Source organism: Tripterygium wilfordii, chromosome 21 (assembly GCF_013401445.1).
Source record: "Tripterygium wilfordii isolate XIE 37 chromosome 21, ASM1340144v1, whole genome shotgun sequence".
Taxonomy (NCBI): Eukaryota; Viridiplantae; Streptophyta; class Magnoliopsida; order Celastrales; family Celastraceae; genus Tripterygium; species Tripterygium wilfordii.
Window position 1 is genome coordinate 14,159,951 of NC_052252.1, and position 26,104 is coordinate 14,186,054.

Below are 26,104 nucleotides of genomic sequence, written 5' to 3' on the forward strand. Positions count from 1 at the left end.
AAAATAAAAATAAAAGGATTAAAACTGATGTCTGGATTATCTGCTATTCTTTTATACTTTGGATGCGTAAAAGATTAGAAAACCCTAAGAGAAAGACTAGAGTCGCCCCCCACCCCACTATCCCACTCCCCCACTGTTCTAGCCGTGACTGTCCAGCTCCAACGGTGATCGTCTAGCTCCAACAGTGACCATCCAGCTCTTCGTTCGTTCGCAGCTGTCCTTGATTCATAGCATTATGGGAGTTGCAGCTGTCCTTGATCCTCGGTACAAGTTTGAGTTGTTAAAATTCTATTTCGAGGATATTTATGGTGAGAACGCTGAAAGAGAGGTAGAGACAATTCGAAAGCTTTGTTACAAGTTAGTGGCAGAGTACGAATCTAAGTTCAATATGGGTCAAAAGTCATCTTCTCACAGTGAATCATCTTCTTGCCAATCTAAGATTTCATCTCTCAGTGATGTTGTTAGCATGGATCCCCTCCAACGGTTTGATCGATATTTGAATAGTAAAGTAACTAATGTGAATGTCAAATCTGAGTTAGACAAGGGCGGAACCAGGAATTCACGTTAGGGGGACTGTTAAAAGTTGGTGGGGGTCCGGGGGCAGCGCCCCCGGAATTTTTTTTAGGCTATTTACATTACATCTATTTAATTGATAGTACAAGTTACTAAAATTAGTTGATTAGACATTTAGGCTTATTGTTAGTTGAGAGTCTTGAGACGAACTTACGAAGCAATACGGTTACACACTTGCACCAACGAAGGAGAGTAGGTACGGAGTGTGTTTTTTTTAGGTGGCTAAGTGTATATTTAGGTATGAACCTGTATATAATTGTATTTTTATTTATTTATGTATACTTATATTAGTATATATCTATATGTATATGTATGTATGCATGCATGTATCCATATATATGTGTATATATGTGCATGTATATATGTGTATATATATGTAAGTATATATATATAATTACCTAACAATTGGGGGGACTACAGCCTAGTGTAGTCCCCTAAATCCGCCCTTGGTAGCAGGCTACATCCAAAGACAATGGAGATGCTTATGTGTTGTCAAAGTTGGTTGGGAGCAGAGATATCTCAATCTGACATTCTTCCAACTATTAATAATGACTCTGATGTGGAGGAAGAGGAGATGGCAAATTGAAAGTGTTGTTTGTTTTCATTATTGTGTTTGTTTTCTCGCTAGTTCAATGGGTTTGTTTTAAACCGAAAATGATAACTTGTTGGATTTTTGTGTTTCTTTTAAATTATCAAAGATATTATAATTTAATTTGGCTGATTTTCTTGCTAGTTCACCGGGTTTACGGGTGGGTATACCCTTGACCCGCTCGGGACAGGGGCGGGACAAAATATCCCAACCCGCCCCTGGTCTACGGGGCTGGTTGGGATAGGATTTTAAGAGAGCAGGGCCGGGTTGGGGCATCAAAAACCCTACCCAACCCGGCCCGTTGCCATCCCTAGGATGGAGCTATGTGGGGACCAAGGGGGCATGTGCCCCCCGGATTTTGAAAAATATTCACTTTATCTATATAAATATATATAAGTTTACCATACTGCAAAATAGTGCCAAGTTTTGTGGTTATAAGCTTGGTTAGTTTTGAATGCCACCCAAGTTCTATTTTCACGGGCGGCATGCCTATTCTCTCCTTTTCATTTTTTCATTTTCTCCCTTCATTTTTCTCATTTTGCCTATTTTAGCCTTTTAGACAAACTCTCTCTCAAATTCCTCTTCATTTTTTCATTTGCCTATTTTCTCCTTTCATTTTTTTTTGCCTATTTTAGCCTTTTAGACAAACTATTTCTCTCAAATCTCAGTTCCTTATTCAATAAATTGAATAAAATCTAAAATACTAAATCTAATCATTTTCGTCATCTTTTAGATCTAATCGTATTTGTTTATTTCATTCAATTCCCCTTTTTTATAGCATTTTATTCATGTCCTTCGTATCATGAATTGAAAGTTGTTGGCCACATATACAGTCGAAAAAATAAAGCTAATTAATTAACTATAGTTAAATTGTAGCTACTTACTTTACTATTTCGTGGTCACTAATTAGAACTAATGATTGTAATAGATATTTTTTATTTTTATAATTATTTGTCAATTTTTAAGAATATAAAATTATATATATAAATAGGTTTAAAAAAATTTCGGGAGTGTTGCCCCTAAACCCCATCGGCGCCCCTCCTCATTGGAAATCCTGGCTACGTCCCTGATTACAACAAAGAGATATTATTGTATGTTGGGTGTGGTGACTGGTCTAACTAGGGAAACTGTATATAGAGGAGACAAATTAGCCTCCATAATCGATTTATCAATTAATCAACGAAAGCAATTAATACATATAAGAGAAATTTTATTTACACGCCACAAAAACACTATCTTTACATCACTTTTTAATTTTTTTTAGTTTACATAAATATTATTGTCTACGATGACATATTACCCATAAATTAAAATTTTAAAATAAATAATTTTTACATATTTAATTAGAGACTATTAAGTTTACATCAGAATTTTCCAAACAAAAAAAATAGTTTTCATGCTGCCAGAGATAACAAATAAAAAAATAAAAAGGTTGCCATATATTCACATGATGCTTGATGATTGAAACCCTCCATTGCAAATGGTTCCGTTGTTTGATCAAATGGATGAAAGAATGTTGTTAGATGCAATGTGTGAAAGGTTTAAACCGGCCTTATGCACTAAAGGCACATTTGTAGTGCGTGAAGGTGATCCTATTAATGAGATGCTCTTGATAATCCACGGACACCTTGATTCCTACATCGCCAACAGTGGACGAACTGGATTCTTCAACTCATGTCGCATTGCTCCTGGAGGCTTATGTGGTGAGGAATTGCTTACATGGGCCTTGGGGTTGTGCGGCTTAAGGATATACCTTTTAAGGATATAGTTGGGTGATTTCGTCAGTTGAGTTTTGCATGCCAGACTTCATAAACGGTAGGAGTTGCTGCCCCAGATTGGTAAAATCGGTAAGGAGAGATACGGTGGGTTTGTGTGTAAATTTAACAATATTATTTCTAATATTGTATAAGAGAAGGGTATATTGGTCTTTTTATTGATATTTTGTGTAAACTTATAATGTTATAAAAATGGTGTAAAAAAGAATAGTTTTATGGTGCACAGATAAAATTTCCCAACATACAAACACAACAGTCAACACATGCACTGATGCACTATCTTTGTCATGCTCATGAGATAAATATGTTTTTACATTATTTTTTTAAACTGATTTTTTTCATTCATTTCTAATTTTCTATAGGTAAATATGTTAAGTTAATGGGGTTTAAAGAAAAATAGAGGAAAAGGAAATGAGTGGGAGCTAAAAATTCAAAAACATGCCTTGTTTGTTTATACTTTTACTTTTATACACCGATTTTGTTGCCAAATAGAGCTGTCATCAGCTTCAAGTCAATGTCATCCGAGAAGAAAGCCCCACTACGTTTATACTCCTTCCTCACAACCCACTTTCAATCGACTTAAAAAAAGGATTGGGGAAATTTCTTTGTCATTCTCAAGCCACCTCTGTAGCCCTTTTTGTTCATTGTTTGTCTGCAAAGTTTGGAACTTTGTGTCCGTTGAAGCTGAAAGTTCACATCTTGATCGTTCAAAAATGGGTTCTTGTTTTAGCAAGAAAAACTATTCTAAAACAGATGGTAATAGGTACAAATCAGGTGTTTCGAATCCCGGGAATACTCATGTAATTTACGATAATCAGCACCAGCAACATCAGTATCAGCAGCAACAACAACGTTTTCAGCCTCAAAAGGTCCCTGCCCCTTCCAGTCAAACTCAAATTCCGCCAACGAGACCGCAAGAACGACAACAGCCACAGCAGCTGCCGCCACAACCACAGCAACCAATTCCAGCTCCACAAAAGCCAGTACCCATAATCACAAGGCAAATTCAAACGCCGGAGACTATTCTCGGGAAGCCTTTTGAAAACATAAGGGAGTACTACACTTTAGGCAAAGAATTGGGCAGAGGACAATTTGGGATCACGTATTTGTGCACAGAGAATTCCACCCGTCATACCTACGCCTGCAAATCGATACTGAAGCGAAAACTTGTTAGCAAGAATGACAGAGAGGACATCAAGAGAGAAATTCAGATTATGCAGCACTTGTCTGGGCAGGCAAACATTGTGGAAATCAGGGGTGCTTATGAGGACAGACAATCTGTGCACCTTGTGATGGAGTTGTGCGCTGGTGGGGAGCTGTTTGATAAAATTATTGCGCAGGGTCACTATTCGGAAAGGGCTGCAGCTGATATTATTCGTTCTATTGTGAAAGTGGTCCACCATTGCCACTTTATGGGAGTGATGCACCGTGATCTCAAGCCTGAGAATTTCTTGCTGGCTAGCAAGGATGAGAATGCCATGTTGAAGGCCACTGATTTTGGACTATCTGTCTTCATTGAGGAAGGTCATTCTCCATTCCTTGTTTTCATTCATTAAATTCAGTTATGTGTGTGACTATTTTGTGAATTATATAAGAATTTGCCATCAGCTTCTCACATTGCATAGGCTGCCAACTATGCCACCTTCAGTTTTAGGGAAAATCCATTTTGTGGGAACTTTGTGCATGCAGTTTGGAGCACTAATAGTTCAAGTGGTCAAGCTCCTCCTCGGTCCAAACTAAGGGCATGGGTTTAAATCCCCATCCCCGTTGAACAATGGAAAAATAAGTAGTTTGAATTGCTCTAAGAATGCTTAGCGAAAAAATGATGACAATAATTTGAAATTGGCATGGCCTATGCTGTTTAATCTATTTGTATCCTCCATTAGAGTTTATATCGTATCTTATATGCTTTTCTATTGAACTGGAAGTCTAGAAGTAATCAATAGTTTATAACTTTGCTACTTCTGCAGTTAGCCAGTTTGATGGTCACGCTTTCTTGGGATTATCTCCTGTGAAGTTCACCATTATGAGTTCTATGTATGAGCAAAAGGGAAATTTTTTCAGAAGGCCTCCAAAGGACCACCGTGTTTTGTTGTGGTGTAGTCTTAATTAACTTGTATGGAATCTTGTTTTTTTGATTGCAAATATGGAATCTTCTGAATAGGTTGTTCAGTGATCTAGGGCATTAGTAAATTTAACTTAGGATACATACTATGAAAAATCCTAAAGTCGTCTATGACTTGTTCGTTCTTCTCAACATAAGCACCAAAATATGCGGGGCCTTTTTTCTGCTTTAGTTTATCATATAACCGAAATAACTTCTCAATCTTGGTTACTTGCTTCCATAACCTTTGAGGCATAAAGAGAAGATCCTCCTTTATAGGTCATGAAAATGACATGTTGTTGTATGTGGTAGAAAGTCATACATTTTAGTTATTCTTGTTGTTGTAGGGAATCTAACCCCATGCAACCCACCCATTAGATGTGTTTATCAGTGTATGATATCTGCCATCTTCCACTTATTAAACTTGTTTTCATGATTATTTGAACTTATTGAATATGTATGCTACTTGCTGCTTCCTGGAGATTCTGTATGGGCTTTGTCTTTTTCTTCAAGAAAGTTTACAATGTTGTGATGTAATTTGCAATGATTTTTCTTTTTCACTTGTGTCTTCTTTTAAAACTCATTTCAGGGAAGGTATACCGTGATATAGTAGGCAGTGCCTATTATGTTGCTCCTGAGGTACTCCGGCGTAGTTATGGGAAGGAAATAGATATCTGGAGTGCTGGAGTTATTCTGTACATTCTTCTAAGTGGTGTCCCTCCATTTTGGGCAGGTAAACACCTATTCAAAATTGTCGCTAAAATTTTGTTCTGTATGTTCTAAAAGTTTAATGTTCAAACACAACATGTTTAATTCCTCATGTCCTAATCAAGTATACTCCGACTGTATTACAGAGACTGAGAAAGGGATATTTGATGCCATTCTGCAAGGAGTTATTGACTTTGAAAGTCAACCATGGCCATCAATATCTGACAGTGCTAAAGATCTAGTCAGAAAGATGCTAACTCAAGATCCGAAGAAGCGAATTACTTCAGCTCAAGTTCTTGGTATAAGAATCTCTTGCATACCTTCTTTTAGCTCCGTTAAAAATTACTTGAGAGAAACATTGCAATTGTACTATTAGGCTATCACATGTTTTGCTTTGAGGGCTTTTTTTGAGTATTGTTTTCAGTTGAGTTAGTTCATTTGAAAGCATTATGTGAATTGAATTATTTTTTTTCCTCATTTTCCTTTTTTTGGTTGGAAAGTGGAGGGTGATGTTTATCCATTCAAGTTTTATGCTTCTCTTTTGCTGCTATTTCTCCCAAGTTTTGCCCTGTACATATCCCTTGTATCCAAATCTAATATTCATACCCTATAGCAGCTGATTTATTGAAGCCAAAGTGAGGAAACCCTATGGCTATCGTGACATTTAATTGCATTATCTAATTGTGTGTGTCACTTATCAATAACAAACCTAGGTGGATTCTGATAATCTACTTCTTGTTAATATTTATAAATCTGTACTGTAGTGCATCCCTGGATTAGAGAAGGCGGAGATGCATCAGACAAGCCAATAGACAGTGCAGTTCTCTCTAGGATGAAGCAATTCCGAACATCGAACAAACTCAAGAAGCTTGCATTGAAGGTTAGTAATTAGAAATCTATTGCTGAGTTCTTACTTTAGTTTTGAATAACTTGATAAATCTCAATTGCAAAGTGTATGTCCTATGCTATTTATTGTTAAGAATGTAATTCGAACCTATTTTGTGACATCTTTCGAGAACAAAATCCATAAGTGTGCTATATTTGAATGAATATGATAGACATCAGAGCTTAGGGTAGTTCATACAGCAGGTTTTCTGTGTGTTTCTTTATGTCTGTGTATTCTGTGCTCCTGAGTTTCTGTGTCTGCATAACAACCCAACTGATGCATTCCCTTAGGTTATTGCTGAAAATTTATCTGGAGAAGAAATCAAAGGTCTTAAGGCAATGTTCACAAACATGGACACCGACAAGAGTGGTACCATCACTTATGATGAATTGAAGACTGGTTTGGCTCGACTTGGGTCAAAACTTTCTGAAGCTGAAGTCAAGCAACTCATGGAAGCTGTGAGTCATCCTGGGCCCAAAAAAATCAGACGTGTTTATTCATGATGGCTTATATTTCCTAGTCAGTTTTGATTCTTGTTTTTGTACACATACTATATTTCAGGCTGATGTGGATGGAAATGGGACAATTGACTACATTGAATTTACCTCTGCTACCATGCATAGATATAGATTTGAAAGAGATGAGCATCTGTATAAAGCATTTCAGCACTTTGATACGGATAACAGCGGGTAAGTCCTAAACTTTTGGCTAAAGCATTACTGATCTATTGACTGGACTTCCTGCATTTGACCTGATTTGAACCATTAAAATCTTTAAAGACTCACTTGTTTATATCAGAAATGTCCTAGTGATCATAATGTACCTGTGAACTTTCGTACTCTTATCAAACAAATTGAAGTACAATAGCTTCATGACTTCTTTTCGCCTTGCTTGATGATCTAGTCTTGGATTATGAAAGTTCTGAGGTCAAACTTGAATCCAAGCTAATGAGTTCTGAAGTTACGTGGTCAAGGCATCCGTTTGACTAAGTCAATGCAGCTTAGGAATTTCTTAAGATAATCCATTTCCCTCTTTCAATTGACAGGTACATAACAATAGATGAATTGGAACACGCCATGAAGGAACACAAGATGGGTGATGAAGCCAACATTAGGGATATAATTTCAGAGGTTGATGCAGATAATGTAAGTGTTTGCAATTTAAACGACTTAATTTCCCTTACACTGTTATTTTTGGTGCTGATGCTTTCTGAACGAATAGGATGGGAGGATCAACTATGAGGAGTTTTGTGCAATGATGAAAAGTGGAACACAGCAGACCGGAGTATAGCTCGTGTAATTCCATTATGGGAGCTTAACCATATCATCTGATGGGTGACAGAGAATTATTGGGCTCTCAGAGATGAGGTATACCATTATAGCTCAGTGGATCTTGAACAGTGTTATAGTAAGGAGTTTGTTGTCCTCTGCAGCTGATTTGTGTGGTAGCAGTTCTTTGTTGATGAACTCGACCAAAAAATTGCTTGAGACCTCTAATTTATGACCTCTATTTTACCCTTCAATAAATGTCGAGTGTTGGATATTAAGTGAGTCCTACATGTATATTTATAATTATTGCTATCACACATGCCACATTGGATTGGGGGTAAAAGGGAGGTCATGAATTGAGAGTCTGGAGCATTGCTCTACACTCGACCCACAAGGTCTTGGCCTCGGATTGATGATGTGTATAGGTTCTTTCTTTTTTTTCTTTTTTCTGCAGAAGACATTGATACAACTTGTTCCATATCACCAAAATATCTTCTTCAGTTAATTTTTAAGAGAGACGCTGAATGCTAACAGGTCATAATATCTTAAATATATGATTGGTTACAAGACAAACAATGTATATTCTCAGTCATTCCAGGATACCAGTTTCCAATCGAAATAGAAATTATAGAATCTTAAGCGTGTATGCACTCATTACAGGTCTCCATTCCCCCTGCACCAGCTCATTTTTCATAGAATCCCAAGGAAAACCCATGTTAGGCTGTGAAATGCAGGTCCTCTCTTGATGTTTGGGTTGGGGGGTTAAATACATTAAAGGGTGACCTTAATTTAAAATTAGAAGGATGGAATCCAAGGTTATAGGGTTCATATTCCCCTGACAAACCTGCATTACAGACAACAATATGAGTTAACTTTGCACGTGAGGCTATTGTGGAACCCCCACCACTGAGGCATATACCTATGTTTATATGATGCACGTGTGCATTCTTTCTTTATAACCTGGGAAAAGGAGTCATAAGACTTGCAAGTCAAGAAAAAGGTCTCCAATTTGCCAATCTTATTTATCTGAAAACAGCTGCAATCACAAGCAGGAGAGGGTGAGAGACCAAACTCAAGTTTTAACAATGGAGACGGCAGAGTTGCTGAAGTAAAGGCAGAGAACTGAGTAATTAAGGATATACAAATTAACACAAAATAATTTCAGTGGGTTAGGTAAAATGATAGCCATCAAAATTGTCCAACTCTCTCTTGGTTGTTCCTACAGAGGAGTAGGTAATTGAATATGGTATTTTATCATGTTATTTGTGTAGCTTAGAGTTGGTAAAACACATGACCCGTGCCTAGGATGCTATTGACTTTGCTTGAAACAGGGCAAATCTAGCCAACCCATAACATAAAATAAGGCATTATAAGAGTATAAGACACAGAACGATATGGCATTAGTGCACTAACCTTAAATATATTGCTTCTACTTAGTAATTAATTGCTAACCTTAAGAAAAACCCAAGGAGGCCAACTATTTGTAGAGTAGAATACAGGCCTATCTCCTTGTTGATGGCTTTGGTTTGCGAGATTAAAAGCATTCATTACCTGGGAATTATGGAAGGGTACCTGCCATTTCCATTTGCTTACTCTTCATATTGTTTTTCTTCCTTAATTTAAAGAGAGAAAGAGAAGCTTGCGCACGTGGGGTTGCATGCCCTTCTTCTCGCCGTTCCTTTTTTCCTTTTGGAGGAATGAACGGAAAATCAAACTAAAAAAGACTCCTCATTTCGATTCTTGCATTGTTTTTGCCTACTGGGTGTTCGATCTTTTGCTTCACAGGTGGAAACCTCATCGAGAAGTATGTCCTTTTTGAGGTTTTAGTTGGTGGGTTTGATTGGCTTTTGGATTAACCGCGTGGGTTTTGATGCAGTAGAGTTTTGAGTGTTGTTACAATGGTGGAGCTCCAGTCTTGCGCTAGTTTGATAAATTCATCTGCATTATGTGTGATAGAGCAAGAAATGAAAGGAGAGAGTGTAGATGTCGTTGCAGAGATATCAGCAGAGTTGCAGAGGGAAAGGCAGAGAAATGCTGAGCTCTTGGAGAGAATATCTATATTGGAAGCTAAGATGCTCGGAAGAGACAAACCAATTCGTAGAGATGAACAAGTATGATTACACCTATCTTGTGTTTTTGCTAACGATGCTTCTTTTGCTATCAATGCTGTTCTGGTGGCTAGCTGGCTAGGGGAGATTTAATCATCAACTTTGGCTAAGCTGTTCAACAAAAAAGTCCTTTTCCTTACGAGTGTCGGTATCTGTTGCTCATATATGATATTGTCTGTTTAGACTTGATCATTAAAGAAACACTCTCAAGTGTGTGTTTCTCTTAGTTACTAACTTATTAAAGAATCTTATACATGATTTGAAAGAAAACAAGGATGATAAATGCCTGATTAAGAGCTTTTGACTAATTGTAAAAATTTCACCAACATTTTCATTTTGACATGTCGGTTCTCCTAAGACATGATAGCTTCGTAACTTGATTAAGCATTGATCGTTACGGCCAAAATCTGTGGGGATGGCCAGTGATCTTTGGGGAAACTTTATTGGTAGAAATATGATGCTGCTTTATATAATGGCTTCACGTACTGGCTAAGTTCAGTAGATTCTGAGGATTCCAGGAATTTTTGGCTTAGCTACACAAAATAAATTGCTTCCATTAATTTTTAGAGTAGGTATTAATTCAACCTTTCAGTTATGTTCAATACCATTTTTGCTTATATAACATGTGGATCTTTAGTAACTCTTGGTCATTGTCTGTCTGCTGCTTCATGTTGTGTGGCTTTGAATGGACAGACATACCTGGAATGCAGCTTCATGTCATAACTAATAGTTCACATTCTGTAGCTTGTACGATTTTCTTTTGACCTTTTTCTTGTTATGTTATAGAACTACTCACCAATTTTATTATTCATGGATTCTGTTATGTCCTTTTAGGGCAGTTGTGCCAATGCAACGGAAACAAGTATCAAGAAGGTCAAAAGACAAAGGATTGACAGAAGTGAAGACATGGCTGAAGATAAAAATATATCTATCAATAATACGGCCTTGCAGATGAAACATGAGACGCGATATATGCTCCATGGAGAAGCAAAACTAGAAGACTGCATAGTGAACTGGATGAGCATGGATAATCATGAGACCCAGTTGTTACATATTGATAGACTGAAAGACGATGACTGTGCTGCAGATTGTGATGATACTGATGATGGAGTTGAGTCTGAAGAAGCTGCTACTAATATTGATCACAAATATGGAGCAATAGATGGGAATACTGAATATGCTAATGAAGTCAAAGTGTGTTGTCATGAAGAAGCAGGTGCTAATGATGGAATAAATGGTCCATGTATGAGAATTTCCTTTGGTGGGCAAGATGTCCCAACACTTCCTCATGTGGACGTAGTAACCAATGAAGAGAGATATTGTAGACTATCCAACAGAGAACCTGTTTATAACCAGAGAGATTTCCGAGATCAGGACAGAGAAGAAACCAGAGTATTTGGACATTCCCAGATGCCGGTAGCTAATTCTAAATCTAATAAGGAGGCATGTAAGTCAGGATTTGGTAGTATGCCATTGCTTAAGAAGCCTCCAAAGGTGGCTTTTTGTCCAAAAGAAGTGAAGAGAATTCTAGAATCAGAAGCCCTTTTGTCGAAAAATGCTCAGTCCCACTCCATAAGGAAAATCATAGTTTTTGCATCTCTCGGTATCAGACATGGTAGTGAAGATATGTATGACTTAGATTTCAATCATTTTAGTATTATAGGGAAAGGGGAACCATATTTATCTCCGAAGAATCCTGGGGTATGCAACCTAATTCTGAGAACTCCTTAGTTTCTTTATCCCAATGCCATAGTACCAATATAGTTGTAGTGACTCAATATTTCTGATAAGTGTGCTGATGCGGCTCCCAAAAATTCTAGTTATCTTGTTATTCTAGCAGCTATTGTTACTGTTGCCCTTTATTTGAGTTATTGAAGGGATATATATTCTTTTGTTATCAGGAGCATGTATTATACGAAAATCCTGGTGTGAGGAGGAAAATATTTTATCCAAATAGGCTGAATCCTACATTGTGTCCTCTTCAAATTCTGGAGGAGGAGAAGGCTATGCGTCCATCAGATCCCAGTTGCCCCTCGTGCTTATTTTTGTGCATAAAGTATGGTGGAAGGACAAGAAATCTTCCCCAAAATGAGTAAGTTCTCGTTAATTTAGAAAAGGTGCTGGTTGCGTCATCTGCACTTCTACTCATCAGTTTGCATTCCTGTATGAGTTCAAGAAATAAGAGGCAAAATATAAGAATTTTCTGTCTCTATAATCTCAAATAATAAGTTAACTTTGCTAGTGTTAGTAATCCTCAAGACGAACATTGCCACTTTCTGACTTGAAAAGTATTTGCATAATTTGTCTTTGCAGCCTAATTCTAAAGTTTTTGATTGCTGATTTTTCTCAGATATGTCCGGCAGCGAATGGGAAGAAACAAGCTTAAGTCTTTTGGACCGGTTATCTGCCGAATGGCAATACTAGTCCATATTCGCACTGGAAGCTTCTTTTTCAAGGCATTGGGCATCACACTTCTGTTCATGGCTGGTTTTCCTGATGACCTGGTTCAAAGAGAAACCAAACATCAGAACTTAGATTTGCTGCAAAAGTATTACAGGTACAAGTAAAATGTAGTTGATGTGTATTTCCATATGATTAATCATGGAAAACATTTAGCTCGTACCTTATACACTCTCAGGTATTGTTCGGGATCATTATTACCATATAGCAAATATTATTTAGATGAAGCCATTAATAGATGGCTGTACCCATGAATGTGATCCAATCTTGTTTCAAATGTTTGTTTGTTGTCTCAAGTATGGCAATATTTCTGTAGCGATAAGAAATCTGTGGATTTTCAGAATCTTCTGTTTGATGGGTGTGAGTTTCACTTTATTTTTTTCTTATTTTCTCATGGTCTTTGGATCATACTGTATTTTTCTCCATGAGTATTGTCCCTGAACTACAAAATTCTGGTTGCAGGACAGATGAGGATGCCAAAGGAGAGGAGTTATTTCTTCCACATCCCGAGACTTGTGATACTGTAAGGTTTAATCTGAATTTGTTCAGCTGCTGAATTTTCTCGCTGGTGAAATTGTGCAAACAAATTATTATAACACAATTCAAATTTAAACAACCGCCAGTACATTTGCATGTTCATTGTGCTAAAAAGATCGAAGGATCACGATAAAAATTAATGAATTAGCACTATTACATGAAACAAATGTTCTTATGTTAAATATAAGCAATGGTATCATTATTTTAGACATTCAATTTCCAACTCTATGTGTTTCCGCTTGAAGGCATTCGATTTCTAAGTTCTAACCATATTTTTCCTTTGCAGTCTACCGCGAATTCCCAACTGTTAACTGGGAAGATGATTTTGACAAAACTCAAGGGCAAGAAGCAAACCAACCATGTTAATAAGCCTGCTAATTCACAGAAGTCCTCAGCTCTACAATATGAGCCTTCAAACACTGCACCTCCTGCACAATTTGGGCTAATGGGATATAACCCAATTCATGCTCAGCCAGTGGCATCTTTCCTACCCATGCCATCTCTATCTCCTGCAGAAATTTCAGCAATCCCAAAGCCTGTGATTACTGGTTCTGTTAGTACTGTTCCCCATAGCAACCAAACCCCATATCATATGTTCCCACCACAACCACCTAGTGTGTTTATGCCTATGATATATTGGCCTCCACCAAGTGCATTCCCTCCTAGTTCATACCTATCCACTTATGGTTACCAATCTTTTCCATCCATTGGAAGTTACATGTCCACCCATCCACAACCTTATTATAATCCATCCTGTAGTCCTTTCATCCCCAAAATGGTAGAAGACCATAAAAAGACTGACATAGCCCCGGAGGAAGCAAGTACGGACTCTGCTAGCAGTTCCAGTAGTACAGAACCACAAGAGGCATTGCCAAGCTGCAAGTGATGGACGGTTTACCATAAATTTTGCTGCATCTATTTGAACACATATGGAAACTACAAGTAGCGATGGAAGGTATGGTGCTCTAATGAGCTTCCATCCAACTTCTCACGGATTACTTATCAGTAGAAACACAGTTATGAGAATCAGTGTGGTTTTATCATGTATCAGTAAAGCTATATGCAGAGATAATAAGTCTTGTTCTTCAAATGTGGAGTAATAAGATTATAATTTTCATCTGTAAAAGTGATTGTTGAATTTCTTCTGTTTGAGACTCTCACCCATTCAGTTGCATCTTGGCTTTAACATGTTGATATGAGCCAATTCTTCCAAGTGCAGGCCCCGTGGCTGTGACCTGATAGCTATAGTAGGCTCCACCCCTCTTGTCTGCTTTTCACTGTTCATGACTTTCTACCTACCAAGAGAATGACTAATTTAGTGCATAAATGTAGATGAGGCCATATTTGCTTACACAAGGGAATCTTATCCTCTATCTTTCTATATCAAATCCCAATTCTCTTTCTTTGTTTATTTGGTCAATTATGTTATTCTTCAATGTTGCTTCTTTCATTCATCTTGTTTAATTTCTATGTTTGGGCCCTTTTGGTATGGTGTTCTATTCTTTTGCATTCAATTTCAAATAGACTGCCATCAGAATAACCTCATTAGAGAGAAGCCTCCGAGCATTAATCATCACTTCATACACCATCCACTATAATCCAATACATAAATATATACATACATGTCACAATCCATTATCCCCATCTCCAACAAAAACACTAAAACATTACAGCAACAACAGAAATGTGAAACTAAGCTGAAAAACAGTTCATGCAATCAAACCACTCACTAGGACCAACATTTTGCCCATTTAAAAACAAACATATATCTAGAATGAGCACCTTATTGTCCCTCTCATACAAACAAAAGAGGTAGACTATGTAGCAGTAAATTAAGCTTCTAGTGGAGCTTGTTAGCAAGATTGCACTGCTTTCTGATCTCACCCTCTTTGCCTGTCAGAGGATTGTTCTCTGAGAGAAGAGTGATGGCCCTTGAGAACTCCTTAAAGAAGTAGCCCTGACTCTTGGCCATTTTCTTCACATAAGGCTTTGTCCTTGAATCAGTGGCTAGTTGGTGATCCACTATCAGTAAACCCTTGTTGTCCAATATGTTTCTGTAGTAGTTATTGTCCAGCACCATGGGTGTCCCACGGTCGTTTCTCACATACTGTACAGCTTTAGGATCTGGGATTGCATCAGGGCATTTGTGGAGCATGTGTGGGAGATGGTCAGGGTTGAGTCTAGGGTCCACTTCTGGGTACAAACGGTGCACCAGTTTGACACAGTGGGTTCTACCAACACTGTGTGCTCCTGTGTGGCACAAACAAAACCAGAATTTGTAAGTTTAGGCTACTTAAGTAAGTCTGCCAGTAACATATATATACAATTTATCATATACATACCTAGCAAGGCAACCACTCCAGGAGTGTCAATCCCAATTGAAGAAAACCTGTCAAGGACAGCAGACATGCTTTCATTGTGATCTGGGAGGTATTGCTCAACCACATCTGCTCTGCTCTTCCTGCCATCTCTCCTTCCTGTTTTGAGAGGAATGTGAGGTCCTCCCAGCTGAAACAAGCAAGCAAATAACAAATTTATCAGTTCTGAGCTCAAGAGAGACAAAACTTAAAGTTCCAATTGAACTGCACCTTAAGACACAGAAGAACAGTGAAATCCATATGTAAGCAGTTCAATTCAAGAAAAACCCAGATCTTTCGTTAAGAGTATGAACAGAGAAAATGCTGAAATTGCAGAGGAAATACCGAAACAATGCCATCTCTAGCAGAGAGAACAAGAATATCAGCACAGGAGACAACTCCAGGACACTCCCTCTCCACAGCTTCTTTGATGGTCTCAATGTACCTGAAGTTCCTTAAACCAAAGCTCCTGTCTGTCTCCTTCTCGGACAAGGTCCTCCTTGTTGAGTCCAGAAGCAATGAAGCATCACAACTCTTACAACCCAAAACAGAAGAAACAAAAAAAAATGTCAGAAACCAGTTTATATACAAACAAAATGTTCTGAAACTGAAAGAGAGAGAGAGAGTAGTTTACTTGAACACCACAGTCATGGAAGATGTTTCTGAGCCAAGAGAAAGCAGTGTTCTTGTGGCGCTTGTAGAGCAGATTGACTTGTTCTTTGATGATGTCCTCTGCTTGAGGGCATGAGTCCTTATAGAAGTTCATAACAAGACCTGGGTCTTGCTCTTCTTCATTGTCTGCAAAAGCAGGCCTGAAGGACAACACTGAAAAGGATAACAAAGCAAAGAAGAAGAGAGCTTTTGCTTCCATTTTTACTCCTACTCAAGGGTCACTGACCTGCTTTGGATCTCTGGTGTGCCTTTCTTAAATAAGGAAAAGAGTGATCAGTTTTGCCCCCCAGGAAAAAAAAAGTTAAGAACAATTTTGTGAACCTTTTGGGTTTTGGAATCGGTGCCTCGTTAATTGTAACCCTATTTTAGAAGTTATGTTGAATCTAAATCTGCACAGCTTCTGATCCAACGGCTTTCCTTAATTGCTATTATTCGTAATTAAAATGTAATTACTCCAAATATTAAGATTTTTTTTTACATGAAGGGAAACGTAAAGCAATATTATATTATAGAAGAGACAGTCTTGCCGTCTCCTAATATCTATTAGTATAACTGCAGAGTTACCATGTGATGTGTTCTTCAAAGAAAACGGATGGTAAAGAACTGTATTTATCTATATATGTTGCTCCAAAATAATGTCGTGTGTATTGAACAAAATCACATATGTTAATCATTATAAATTCATTTTTATTTATCTTTATAAATTCATGTATAGTCTCCCGAGATACATTTGGTACATTGATCAAAGTCGTGCATAATAAATCATTAAAGTTAATATATCACATTAATCAAAGTAAATATAGATGATATATTCACCCGAAACGAAAGTAATCGTTTTGTATGCATTTATAATTCTTTGATAGATTGAGTCACTTAAGTAATTATATAAAAGGCTCTTGATCCCTCCCTCCACTCAAACAATTTGATGCTTCAGATATCTCTTGATATCGCTTTGTTTGATGGCTACTTTGGTACGAGCGAGAGATGTGAAGTACTGCGGTAAGTTTCATCGAACCTTATCTTCGTCATTGATTTTGTATGTGTTTTATTTAACATGATTTACAACGATCATGAAAACTTAGACTGACTCTCACATACCACTAAATGTTATAATTGAGCATTATATGTAGATAAAAACAGTGAGTATAAGATTAAGGTGAAATGAATATAGAGTTCTCCAGATTCGATGGAGAGAGGCGAACAAATTTCTTTCAACATATTTGTCTCTATAGATATTTTCTTCATCAATTACACGACGCGTAAAATGCAGTCATACAACTAGCAAAAATGATAAAAATATCCCAATTATCCTAACTAATGGGTTGGACACACATGATTAAAATGAATTTGTGAATACATATTTTACATCATGCACATGTGTATATAATTCAATAGCTGAAATAATTCGGATACCGACTGGTGGGATTGAACTTGATAAAAATCTTAATAATTGGTATTCCAATTATCCCAACTAATGGGTTTGACGCATATAATTCATGTGAATTTACGAATACATATTTCACATGATGCACGTAATTCAACAGTTGGAATAATTCGGATAATTCAACAGTTGGAATAATTCGGATACCGAATGGTGGGATCCGACTGTAGAACTAGTTGCACAATATTTGTAAAACTTTTTCAAAGCAATCGCTTGCCTTTAGATTCGGGCACAATAATTTAGTAGATCCAAGGATCAATTAATGGACTATTGACAAGAAGGTATGCACAATAATTTAGTTTCTTACTTACAAGTGTCTTTAAATTTGTTAAGGGATCTCGAGGTCAGCAATTGCTCAGATTTCAACACATTTACTGAGTTCTAGGCATTGAATCCATTTATGGGTAAAGCTCTGACAATAAGAGAAAGGGGCATTGTTTATGGTACATTTCGTGCCAAAGACGATGCTTAAGACAATTTAATGATGTCGTAACCCAATAAAAGCAACCTTGATAATTTAACTAATCCTAAATTAATCAAAAGTGAAAGGCTACCAATGCCATGCCTTAATATTAGCCTTTCACTTTCAAGTAGGGTTTACTTTGAACTTGTTTTGTTAGGGTAATCAATTTGTGCTTAGATTAAAAAAAAAATAATAACTAGCAACATTGCTGGTAAAAAAAAAAAAATTTAATTGAGATAATAAAGTTGACTCTAATAACTCCTTTCAAATGCAGAGCGTAAGTTCAACTTTCGCGCCCAGTAGTTTCAACATTATTTCTTTGTATGGGGAACGCTCTCCTAACACAGATTTCGGCCCGATCTAAACTCTCATCAGAGCTAGCTCAGCTATTCAATGGACATGTTAGGCTGAGAAATTCACAGTTACCAAAAAAAAATTGCTGGGCAACACAATGGAACTGGTGGTGGACAGTTTGCATGATAAGAGTATGTTAGCTCAGTGACCAAGTATTTGAAGATGGTGGTCCACAGGTCCGTACAAGTTTGTGTCTGCCCCCCTAGTGAGTGGTGAGCGTGGGTGAAGTTCTTATTACAAACCCATAAAGAAAGCGAGCTGAGCTAGGTGATGTAACTAATGAAAGCAAAAGCATTGTCTATCAGTCCTATCATTAAAGAGCCTAAATAATTTCGATTTGAAGCCTAAAGCAAGAAAGCAAAGATGGTCCACTACGTTGGCTTGTGGGAGGAAGTTTGATCCTTTGATGACTCTTTCTATGTAGGAATGGTACTATGGGAATTTCATAGGGCGGCTTGTTTCATAGGGCGACTTGTGGGGAGGGGTGGACACGTGAACCATAATGACACTGAACAGTTTGTGGCCACCGACAGTCTCATTTCACCTCCAGGTGGGCAGCCACCACCGTCTCATCGCAAGTCACGAAGGGTGGGGACAAGAGACAAGGGACAAAGGGATACTCCAAGTGGTCCATAAAGATAAAATATTGGAAACACTGAACACTTGTACATGATTCTTCTGAATGTGTCTAAAGTGTACTTCCACATTGAGTTTTAAAGAAGGATTTCAGATTGTTATTACTACAGCAAACAGTAGCAATCAGTTTGGGCTAGTCTTCCTTACCTTTACAGCACAGCCAATGGCCAAAGACACTGGGGTCTGGGGCACATCCGCCACACCTCTTGATGCAGTCTTGATAAATAGATGAGTAATTGCTCGGGCCTTGACAACGGAATCATCCCAATTGAATTAGCAGTTTTTGGTTGGCCCAATCTACTTGACCTTCATCAAGTATGATGTTGCAACTTCTTAATCTTCAACATCTCTGCATCTCACATCTGCTACAAGATGGCGGATGTGTGGGGCATACCATTTCACTCTCTCCACATGTTCGATTGAAACTTCCCAACACTGACCTACAAACAAACCGTAAAACTCAATGTTTACGTAAAGCTCGAATCCTTGCGGCAGGATCTCCAAAATGCTTGATGTTGGTTTAAGTGTTTTTTTTCAATATGAGAGAAATTGGTACCTTCAGCTCTAGCAATTTCATGGCACGATTTCTGAACAAGTTCAGTCCACATATCTTCCTCTGAGTCCTTCACATTTCCATGAACATGTAACATACCACCCTCCCTCCTGCATTACAGTACAGCCATAGATATTTTAATTGAAGAATTCGGATGAACTTATTTTGTAAACTATATAGATATGCCTGTATTCCATAGGAAAATGTTCCCTCCTGACCAGTTGGGTCACCTTTGCATTCAAAGATCATATCTAGAAGCCATCCTCTCATAATGACAGGCAAATTGTAGATTAAGAAGCAGCCCAACAAATACTTTGGATAGTTTAAATCTTACAGAGTCACATTTTAAAACATCTGGCAAAGGGGAACCCTGTTGTATAACTTCTTTTGTTTCTCGCATGTTTTATGTACATTATGGCATGACGAGGTGAATAATATGAAATATATGATGACATAATATGGTGCTATGTTTAAGCCCAATTTCTGGTGATATGAATATAGCAAAATGGGAAGGATCAAGTTGTCCAGAAGAAAGATCATTTTAACAGTACAAAAATAAATTTGCAAAACATTTGTAAAGATAATGGCAAAATTCAAAGCCAGTATAAGGTCGGCATGAAAATTTTTCAACATGCGAAAAAAAGCATTTCCTGAAATTTTTATTTAACTGATAAACGAGAAATGATAAAGAAAGGGCCACATATCTCCAATAGAATAAGAACCTCTAGAAGTTTCTCGTAGAAAAATATTATAAAGATAGAATCAGTATTGGATCAATTACCTCAAGGCCCTAACAGCAGTGCCCCAGCTACCCTCACTCGTTGGCAGAAGACCCAGACAGACTCGGTCAGCAACTCCCTGGAAGAAAACAATCAGGTGAACCATTTGCATAAAAAATTTTAATCACGTAAGTTAATGGTTTTCCAAGTGTAACAGAATAGCATGAAAGTTTGACGCGTGATAGACTTTATCCTGGCCCTTTCTCTGGCTCCACATAAGCCACGTCTTTGGGAGTTAGATACATGCTTTAACATGCAAATAATCAATTAGGGTAAAAGCATCAACCTACAATGCAAAATAGACTCAAATGTCTGATACCAGAGAGAACCAGACACTAAGTCGGGAAGTCTCATAAGCTTAGTATCTGACAACCAAAGAATTTACAAAGGAATCATATTTTGTAGGATCTCCAGAATACAATCCAACAATTGGTCAAACAATATATACTAGCCCATGTCCTAAGGAGTAGACTCCCACTAACCCAAGAGCTCCATAACTTAGCTATATATTTCACTTGTACTGTTGCAAGCAATTGTTATTAGATCGGGGTTATCATTAAAGTCCAAAAAGTCTATTATCTTTTCTTACGTGTAGACACGAAGTACATATGACACTGAATCCAGATTGTGATAGATGAGTTTCTTACTACTAATGTGCATGTGTATTGTTATTGAAGCCAAAAAAACTCAAGCAGTCCAGCTCGTACACTTACTTTGGGTGCTGTCATGCAATTATCTCCCTCAAGTATGATACAACGATCAGAGACAGCATTGGCTTGAATATTACGTCGGAGTGCCTCAATAGCATGGGGGTTCCACTCACAAGCATAAACCAGTTTTGCTTTTGCCCTATCCAAGCAGTATTATCATTTAAACCAGCAGGAGTAAGATAATAAAATACCAAGCACATGTAGATTAAGGCAAACATGATACCTGACAAGTAATGGCAACACAAAATATCCAATACCAGCGAATAAATCCACTATAACCTCATCTTTGCAGTCGATAGAAGCCATGCGATGCTTTTCAGAAAGGTTGCCCCATGAAAACATGCACTTAGTAGCATCAAAAGAATAAAGGATACCATTCTCACGATGATCAACCCATCCATCATCTCCAACAAGCATCTCCAGCGTGCTGTCTCTTGTACCAGTTGGTGCAACTCGACCCTAATACCAAAAAGCATACTCCATGAGCATAAAACTAAACAAGTGATATTCATGAAACTTTCCACAACACATGATAGATATACAACTTCAAGCTGGCGGTGGAATTATGACAACATATGAACAGAATCGAAATTGTTGTTAGCCAAAGTCATCAGGCAATAGGATGATATATTCAAAGAATAGCAGCACCACATACAAAAAATATAGCTACATAACGTATGACTATAATGAAACTACTATAGAAGAACCAAGTAAATGTGCATAAAATATTGCCTAACAACTTATGAATGTATTAGAAGAAATAGCCAATAAAAACACAAGGGAAGAAATTTAAAGTACCGTGCTCTACACGCTAATACAGATATCATGACAACACCATTTCATTTTTAGTGCAAGATCCTCACAACATTTAATGTAATGCTAAATAATGTACATGGCAAAAGATATCCAAATTATTGTCAGCAAAGGATTGTCCATAAACATAACACTAGTTTTCAAAAAGAGATATTTGCATGGATGCCAATGTTGGGAGCTCCAATTTTTAGAAGAAATTAAATTTGCATTTCTTAGGTATAGTTTATCTAATTATCTATATAGCTGACCTGGCGAGCTAGACGAGAAGTATTAAGCGACCTAGCAATAGAAGGCCAAAGCTCATCTCCAATTGAGTCCCATGCTGGGTCTGTGAATGATGAGACAGGAAGCACAACAATATCCCCAAGTCGCTCCCATCTGAAAGCCAAAAATCTCAATGTTAATCACACAAGAATAAACGGGGAATGCATTTGCACATAAAGCTATGGAGGTGACATAATGTTTCTGAGCATATCTTATTTGAAAAAGTACTTTTCAGTAGAGGATGTAATACCCGGTTACAGAACACAAACCTGGTTGGTAGCTGAGCCAAAAGTCCCTCTGATAGATGAAAAGGTTTAATCAAAGAGGCCACAGCTTCTCTCATCATTTGAAAGGGAGATTTGGCGGTCCTCCTAGCCTCAACAACCTCATCCACCACCTTGGATGCACCACATTTCTTCAGAAGATTCAAGGCTACCGAAGCAGAGACATCATTCAACAAATCCCCTTCTCTAATAAATGGCTTAGATGAAGCCATATGATGCTTCTCTTCAAGGAACACAGCACAAAATTTCTCAGTTACAGGGAAACAAATGTGTTTCCCATCCTCCTTTGAGTATACCTTCCTTCCATGATCTAACCATCCAAATTTCTTCAATATGTCCTTCCCTAGCTTTGCATAATTTCTTTCAAGTCGTAAAACCCAATTCAAGCCAGAACTCAGAGTTGAACACTCTCCACTTCCCACATCTGAACCTTCAACGCTAGAATGCTTTTCAGGTGTTATTTTTTCATATTTGTGATTATCATGTTTTGCTCGAATTTCTGCAGTCGTAATATCTTCGAAAGCTGTCAATGGCAGCAAGTCTATTTTTAACGTGTCACTAAACTTTGTCCCAAAGGCATAACAAGCTGCCCCACCACCAACCATGACAAGATCATCACCAACAACACTTGCAGTACTACGAACAAACAATTCTTTACCGGTAGATTCTAGAGTCACATGCTTCCAAATTTTTCGCTGGATATCAAGCAATGCCAACTCTTGCAGATGCTGTCTTATAGGACAACCCCCAATAATTCCAACATAATTTTTGTAGACAAACATTGAGTGGGAAAACCTTGCATGTGGACATCTTCCAGCTACCTTTTCCTTCTTCCACAGACATGTCTGGACGTCAAAACTGTACAAGTCTCCAAGCAATTTGTCACCATTGTGCCCTCCAAATATGAAGAGCTTAGACCCATATGCTACCATTGAATGAGAGTGACGAGCACATGGCTGCTCCCCTCCAACTGATAATTCCTTCCACTTCATATTTTCTGTGTTGAGGACATACAAGGATGAATAGATTGTGTCATTGTTGAGCCCACCATGTACATATATGTTTGAGCCGACAACTGCTGCTGCATGTCGATGCCTGTATGAAATAAATTTTAACTCAGAACGCGAAAGCGAGAAACCACTATGATTCCATAAGAGAAATCATTGGATAGAAGGACAATGAAGAGTTTGTCCCCAAAAATGTAACTCATGATGCCGGGGAGAAAAGATATGCAAAGTCATCTTTAAATGACTACGTATGAGCTTCCAAACATAAATGTGGCCAATTGTTAGAAACAACCTGTGTTGAAAGGCAATATAACAAAAGTGAACACCAAAAGAGTTGGCTACAAAGTACAAAAGATAACCTGGGAGGAAAAGAAACACCAGAACATTCACGTAACTCCCACTTATTCGTTGCCATATTGAGTACCCATAAATCACTCAAAATATTCAAAGGATCCGCCCTTCCTCCTATTGTAAACATGCTATCTCTGATTAAGGAAGAAGTGTGGCCCAAACGTGGAGATGGGGCACCTTCAATATAAATTGCCTTTAGAGCACCTGATAATGTATCAAGAAGTAGACAATCATTTCTGCGTGCATGTCTTCCAATGCCACCAAAGCCACCAAATACAAGAACTTCTTTGCGATTTGTGTTACTGAAAGTACATGCAGAGTGACCCCAACGGAAAAGCTTCTCAGTTGGTTCACTAACGATCACAATTGGAGTGATAAATAGATTGCAGCCAGGAACGCCGACTAGCCCTGCCAATGATTCAAAGACTCAAACTTGCTGTCACATTAAAAGGAAATGTCTCCTGCAATCAGACACGTGTCAGTATGTAACAGCACTACTTAAACCAACTCCACAAACACATCAAAAGCACTTATGCAATTTCTCAGTAATCACTCTTCTTCATTGTGAATGAACTAGGGCTAGAAGCATATGAAAGATAGCTTTGAAATTCAAAGGTGTTTTGAGAGTGACAAGTACTCAAGTAGCTCTTTGGAAAAGGAATTAAGCTCAGTTTTCCGTGCAAACAAAGAGGAAAATCTTGAAAATAATGTCCTGGGCCATTTGTTGGATGATTTGGGTGAACAGGAATAAAGGTCTTTGAAAGGAAGGACCCGTTACTGGAGGAGATTATCATGATGGATTCTATATTATTAACTTTTGGTTCTCTAGTCATTGCAACCCCAATCTTTGTAACTGCACTGACACCCAACCCAAATAAAAACGTTATGAAAAAAATTCTTTGACATCATCTTCTTCCTCTTAATATAACCTGGGTGCTGTCTCCTTAATGCCAGTTTGAAACAAATCCTTTATTCAATCCAGGATATCTCTCAGCCTATGCCATGAATTTTAGTTACTGTTGGTGTTTAATGAAACTTTTCCCACTAACTGTCTTGATTATTTGAAAGTGAGAGACACAAATTTACAACAGAACAAGGGCATATCAACACCAACGCATAGACCATTCAAAAACTTGCATGTAATTAGCTTTTGAAAATGAGCCTACATTTGTTGGCCATGTTCATATTACTTCAAAACCACCAATGATACAACAAATGATTTATAACTCAATAGTAAGTACTAAACAAGTTAAATGTCAAGAAAATTCTCACTCATCAATATCTTAGCATGCATAATTTCAAGTTTCAATCAAATATCAAATTACCAACCATTCCCTTCAGCTTTCTCCAACTTATCATCCCCATTGTCACCATAATTGCAGCCGTGCTCCTTGCTATTATTACCAACCGATGCTTCATCCATTGCATCTGGATCAATGGTATTTGGAAAAATCATTTCCGCAACTACACCAGCCTTGAAAGCATGGAGAAACTCATCCGTCCTCCTTCTATTGGCCTCCATTTTCTCGTTAGCCACTCCAACAAGAAACCTCGTGTACTCCGGAGGAACCAAAACCTTATTTTTATCCCCCAACGGTACCTCCAATCGGATCGAACACCGTATCCCCACAATCACCCGCTTGCTCACGCTGGTAATCCCAGACTCGCGAAATCCACAACGTATTGCCAGAGAAACCAGAGACTGAGCTGCCTCAAGATCCTTGCATTCCACTGCAATAATCAACGGCTCGAATCGGAACACTAACTCGCTGAGTTCAGACGGCGAGTCAGAACTCTGAGTTGACTTGGACGACGGGTAGAGGAGTTTAAGAATTACGTCGGCATCGGCCGGCTCGTGAGAGACAAAGATCCAGGTTCCACCACGTGCTTTCTTCCTCGGAACTTTTCCGTCAGTAATCTTGGGGTGGGAGAAGATAGAGATACGGCCTGAGCAGGAACTGGTGGTGAAGTAGGAGGGCTGGCAGTTGATGGCGTCGATGAGGGGGACAATTGCCGCGTCTAACGTGCCCTTAGGTGATTTGTCCGTCTCAGTTGATGCCAGTGCCGCTATCGCCGACGCCTTCCTCTTCTGAAAGTCCATACTTTAGGCTCTTCCCTGCAGCCGAAAACAAAAACCCTCGCAAAATCTTCTCACATATTGCGGCAGAAAACAGGGGTATAAATGGAAAAGCGAGTTTGGAAATTCAAAAACATGGGCCGGACTTTCAAGTATACATTTATTGGATAATTAGAGGCGGTGGCAATATGGTAAATACGAGAGAATCCCATGAATCGTGGAGATATCCAAAGTTTATCCAAAACACAGAAACAATCGTTACCATCACAGATAAAAAACCCTAATTAGGCCGACTCAAATACACAAAAACAAACCCTCACTTGATCTTTTCTGAA

At 38.1% G+C, this 26,104-nt stretch overlaps 4 protein-coding genes across 4 annotated transcripts; 2 read left to right on the plus strand and 2 right to left on the minus strand.

Annotated features, from left to right (window-relative positions):
- The first annotated feature begins 3,399 nt into the window (after positions 1 to 3,399).
- Positions 3,400 to 8,392, plus strand: LOC119988877 (calcium-dependent protein kinase 2-like). The gene is made up of 8 exons (XM_038834107.1): positions 3,400 to 4,461; positions 5,631 to 5,774; positions 5,896 to 6,048; positions 6,514 to 6,629; positions 6,926 to 7,093; positions 7,197 to 7,324; positions 7,681 to 7,780; positions 7,857 to 8,392. Exons 1-8 carry the CDS (start codon positions 3,651 to 3,653, stop codon positions 7,923 to 7,925), a joined length of 1,689 nt encoding a protein of 562 aa, XP_038690035.1. The 5' UTR covers positions 3,400 to 3,650; the 3' UTR covers positions 7,926 to 8,392.
- A 216-nt stretch (positions 8,393 to 8,608) lies between these two features.
- Positions 8,609 to 14,134, plus strand: LOC119988876. Its single transcript, XM_038834106.1, has 6 exons — positions 8,609 to 10,014; positions 10,846 to 11,712; positions 11,913 to 12,103; positions 12,362 to 12,568; positions 12,934 to 12,994; positions 13,295 to 14,134. The coding sequence occupies exons 1-6, from the start codon at positions 9,802 to 9,804 to the stop codon at positions 13,892 to 13,894; spliced, it is 2,139 nt and encodes a 712-aa protein (XP_038690034.1). The 5' UTR covers positions 8,609 to 9,801; the 3' UTR covers positions 13,895 to 14,134.
- A 435-nt stretch (positions 14,135 to 14,569) lies between these two features.
- LOC119988878 (peroxidase 42-like) lies at positions 14,570 to 16,389 on the minus strand. Its single transcript, XM_038834108.1, has 4 exons — positions 16,000 to 16,389; positions 15,711 to 15,899; positions 15,351 to 15,516; positions 14,570 to 15,258 (listed from the first exon to the last, which is right to left on the minus strand). The coding sequence occupies exons 1-4, from the start codon at positions 16,234 to 16,236 to the stop codon at positions 14,849 to 14,851; spliced, it is 1,002 nt and encodes a 333-aa protein (XP_038690036.1). The 5' UTR covers positions 16,237 to 16,389; the 3' UTR covers positions 14,570 to 14,848.
- Positions 16,390 to 18,912: 2,523 nt separating this feature from the next.
- LOC119988875 (tRNA wybutosine-synthesizing protein 2/3/4) lies at positions 18,913 to 26,042 on the minus strand. Its single transcript, XM_038834104.1, has 9 exons — positions 25,022 to 26,042; positions 23,701 to 24,100; positions 22,320 to 23,429; positions 22,035 to 22,164; positions 21,197 to 21,432; positions 20,977 to 21,112; positions 20,266 to 20,342; positions 19,488 to 19,594; positions 18,913 to 19,371 (listed from the first exon to the last, which is right to left on the minus strand). The coding sequence occupies exons 1-9, from the start codon at positions 25,791 to 25,793 to the stop codon at positions 19,265 to 19,267; spliced, it is 3,075 nt and encodes a 1,024-aa protein (XP_038690032.1). The 5' UTR covers positions 25,794 to 26,042; the 3' UTR covers positions 18,913 to 19,264.
- Positions 26,043 to 26,104: the final 62 nt, after the last annotated feature.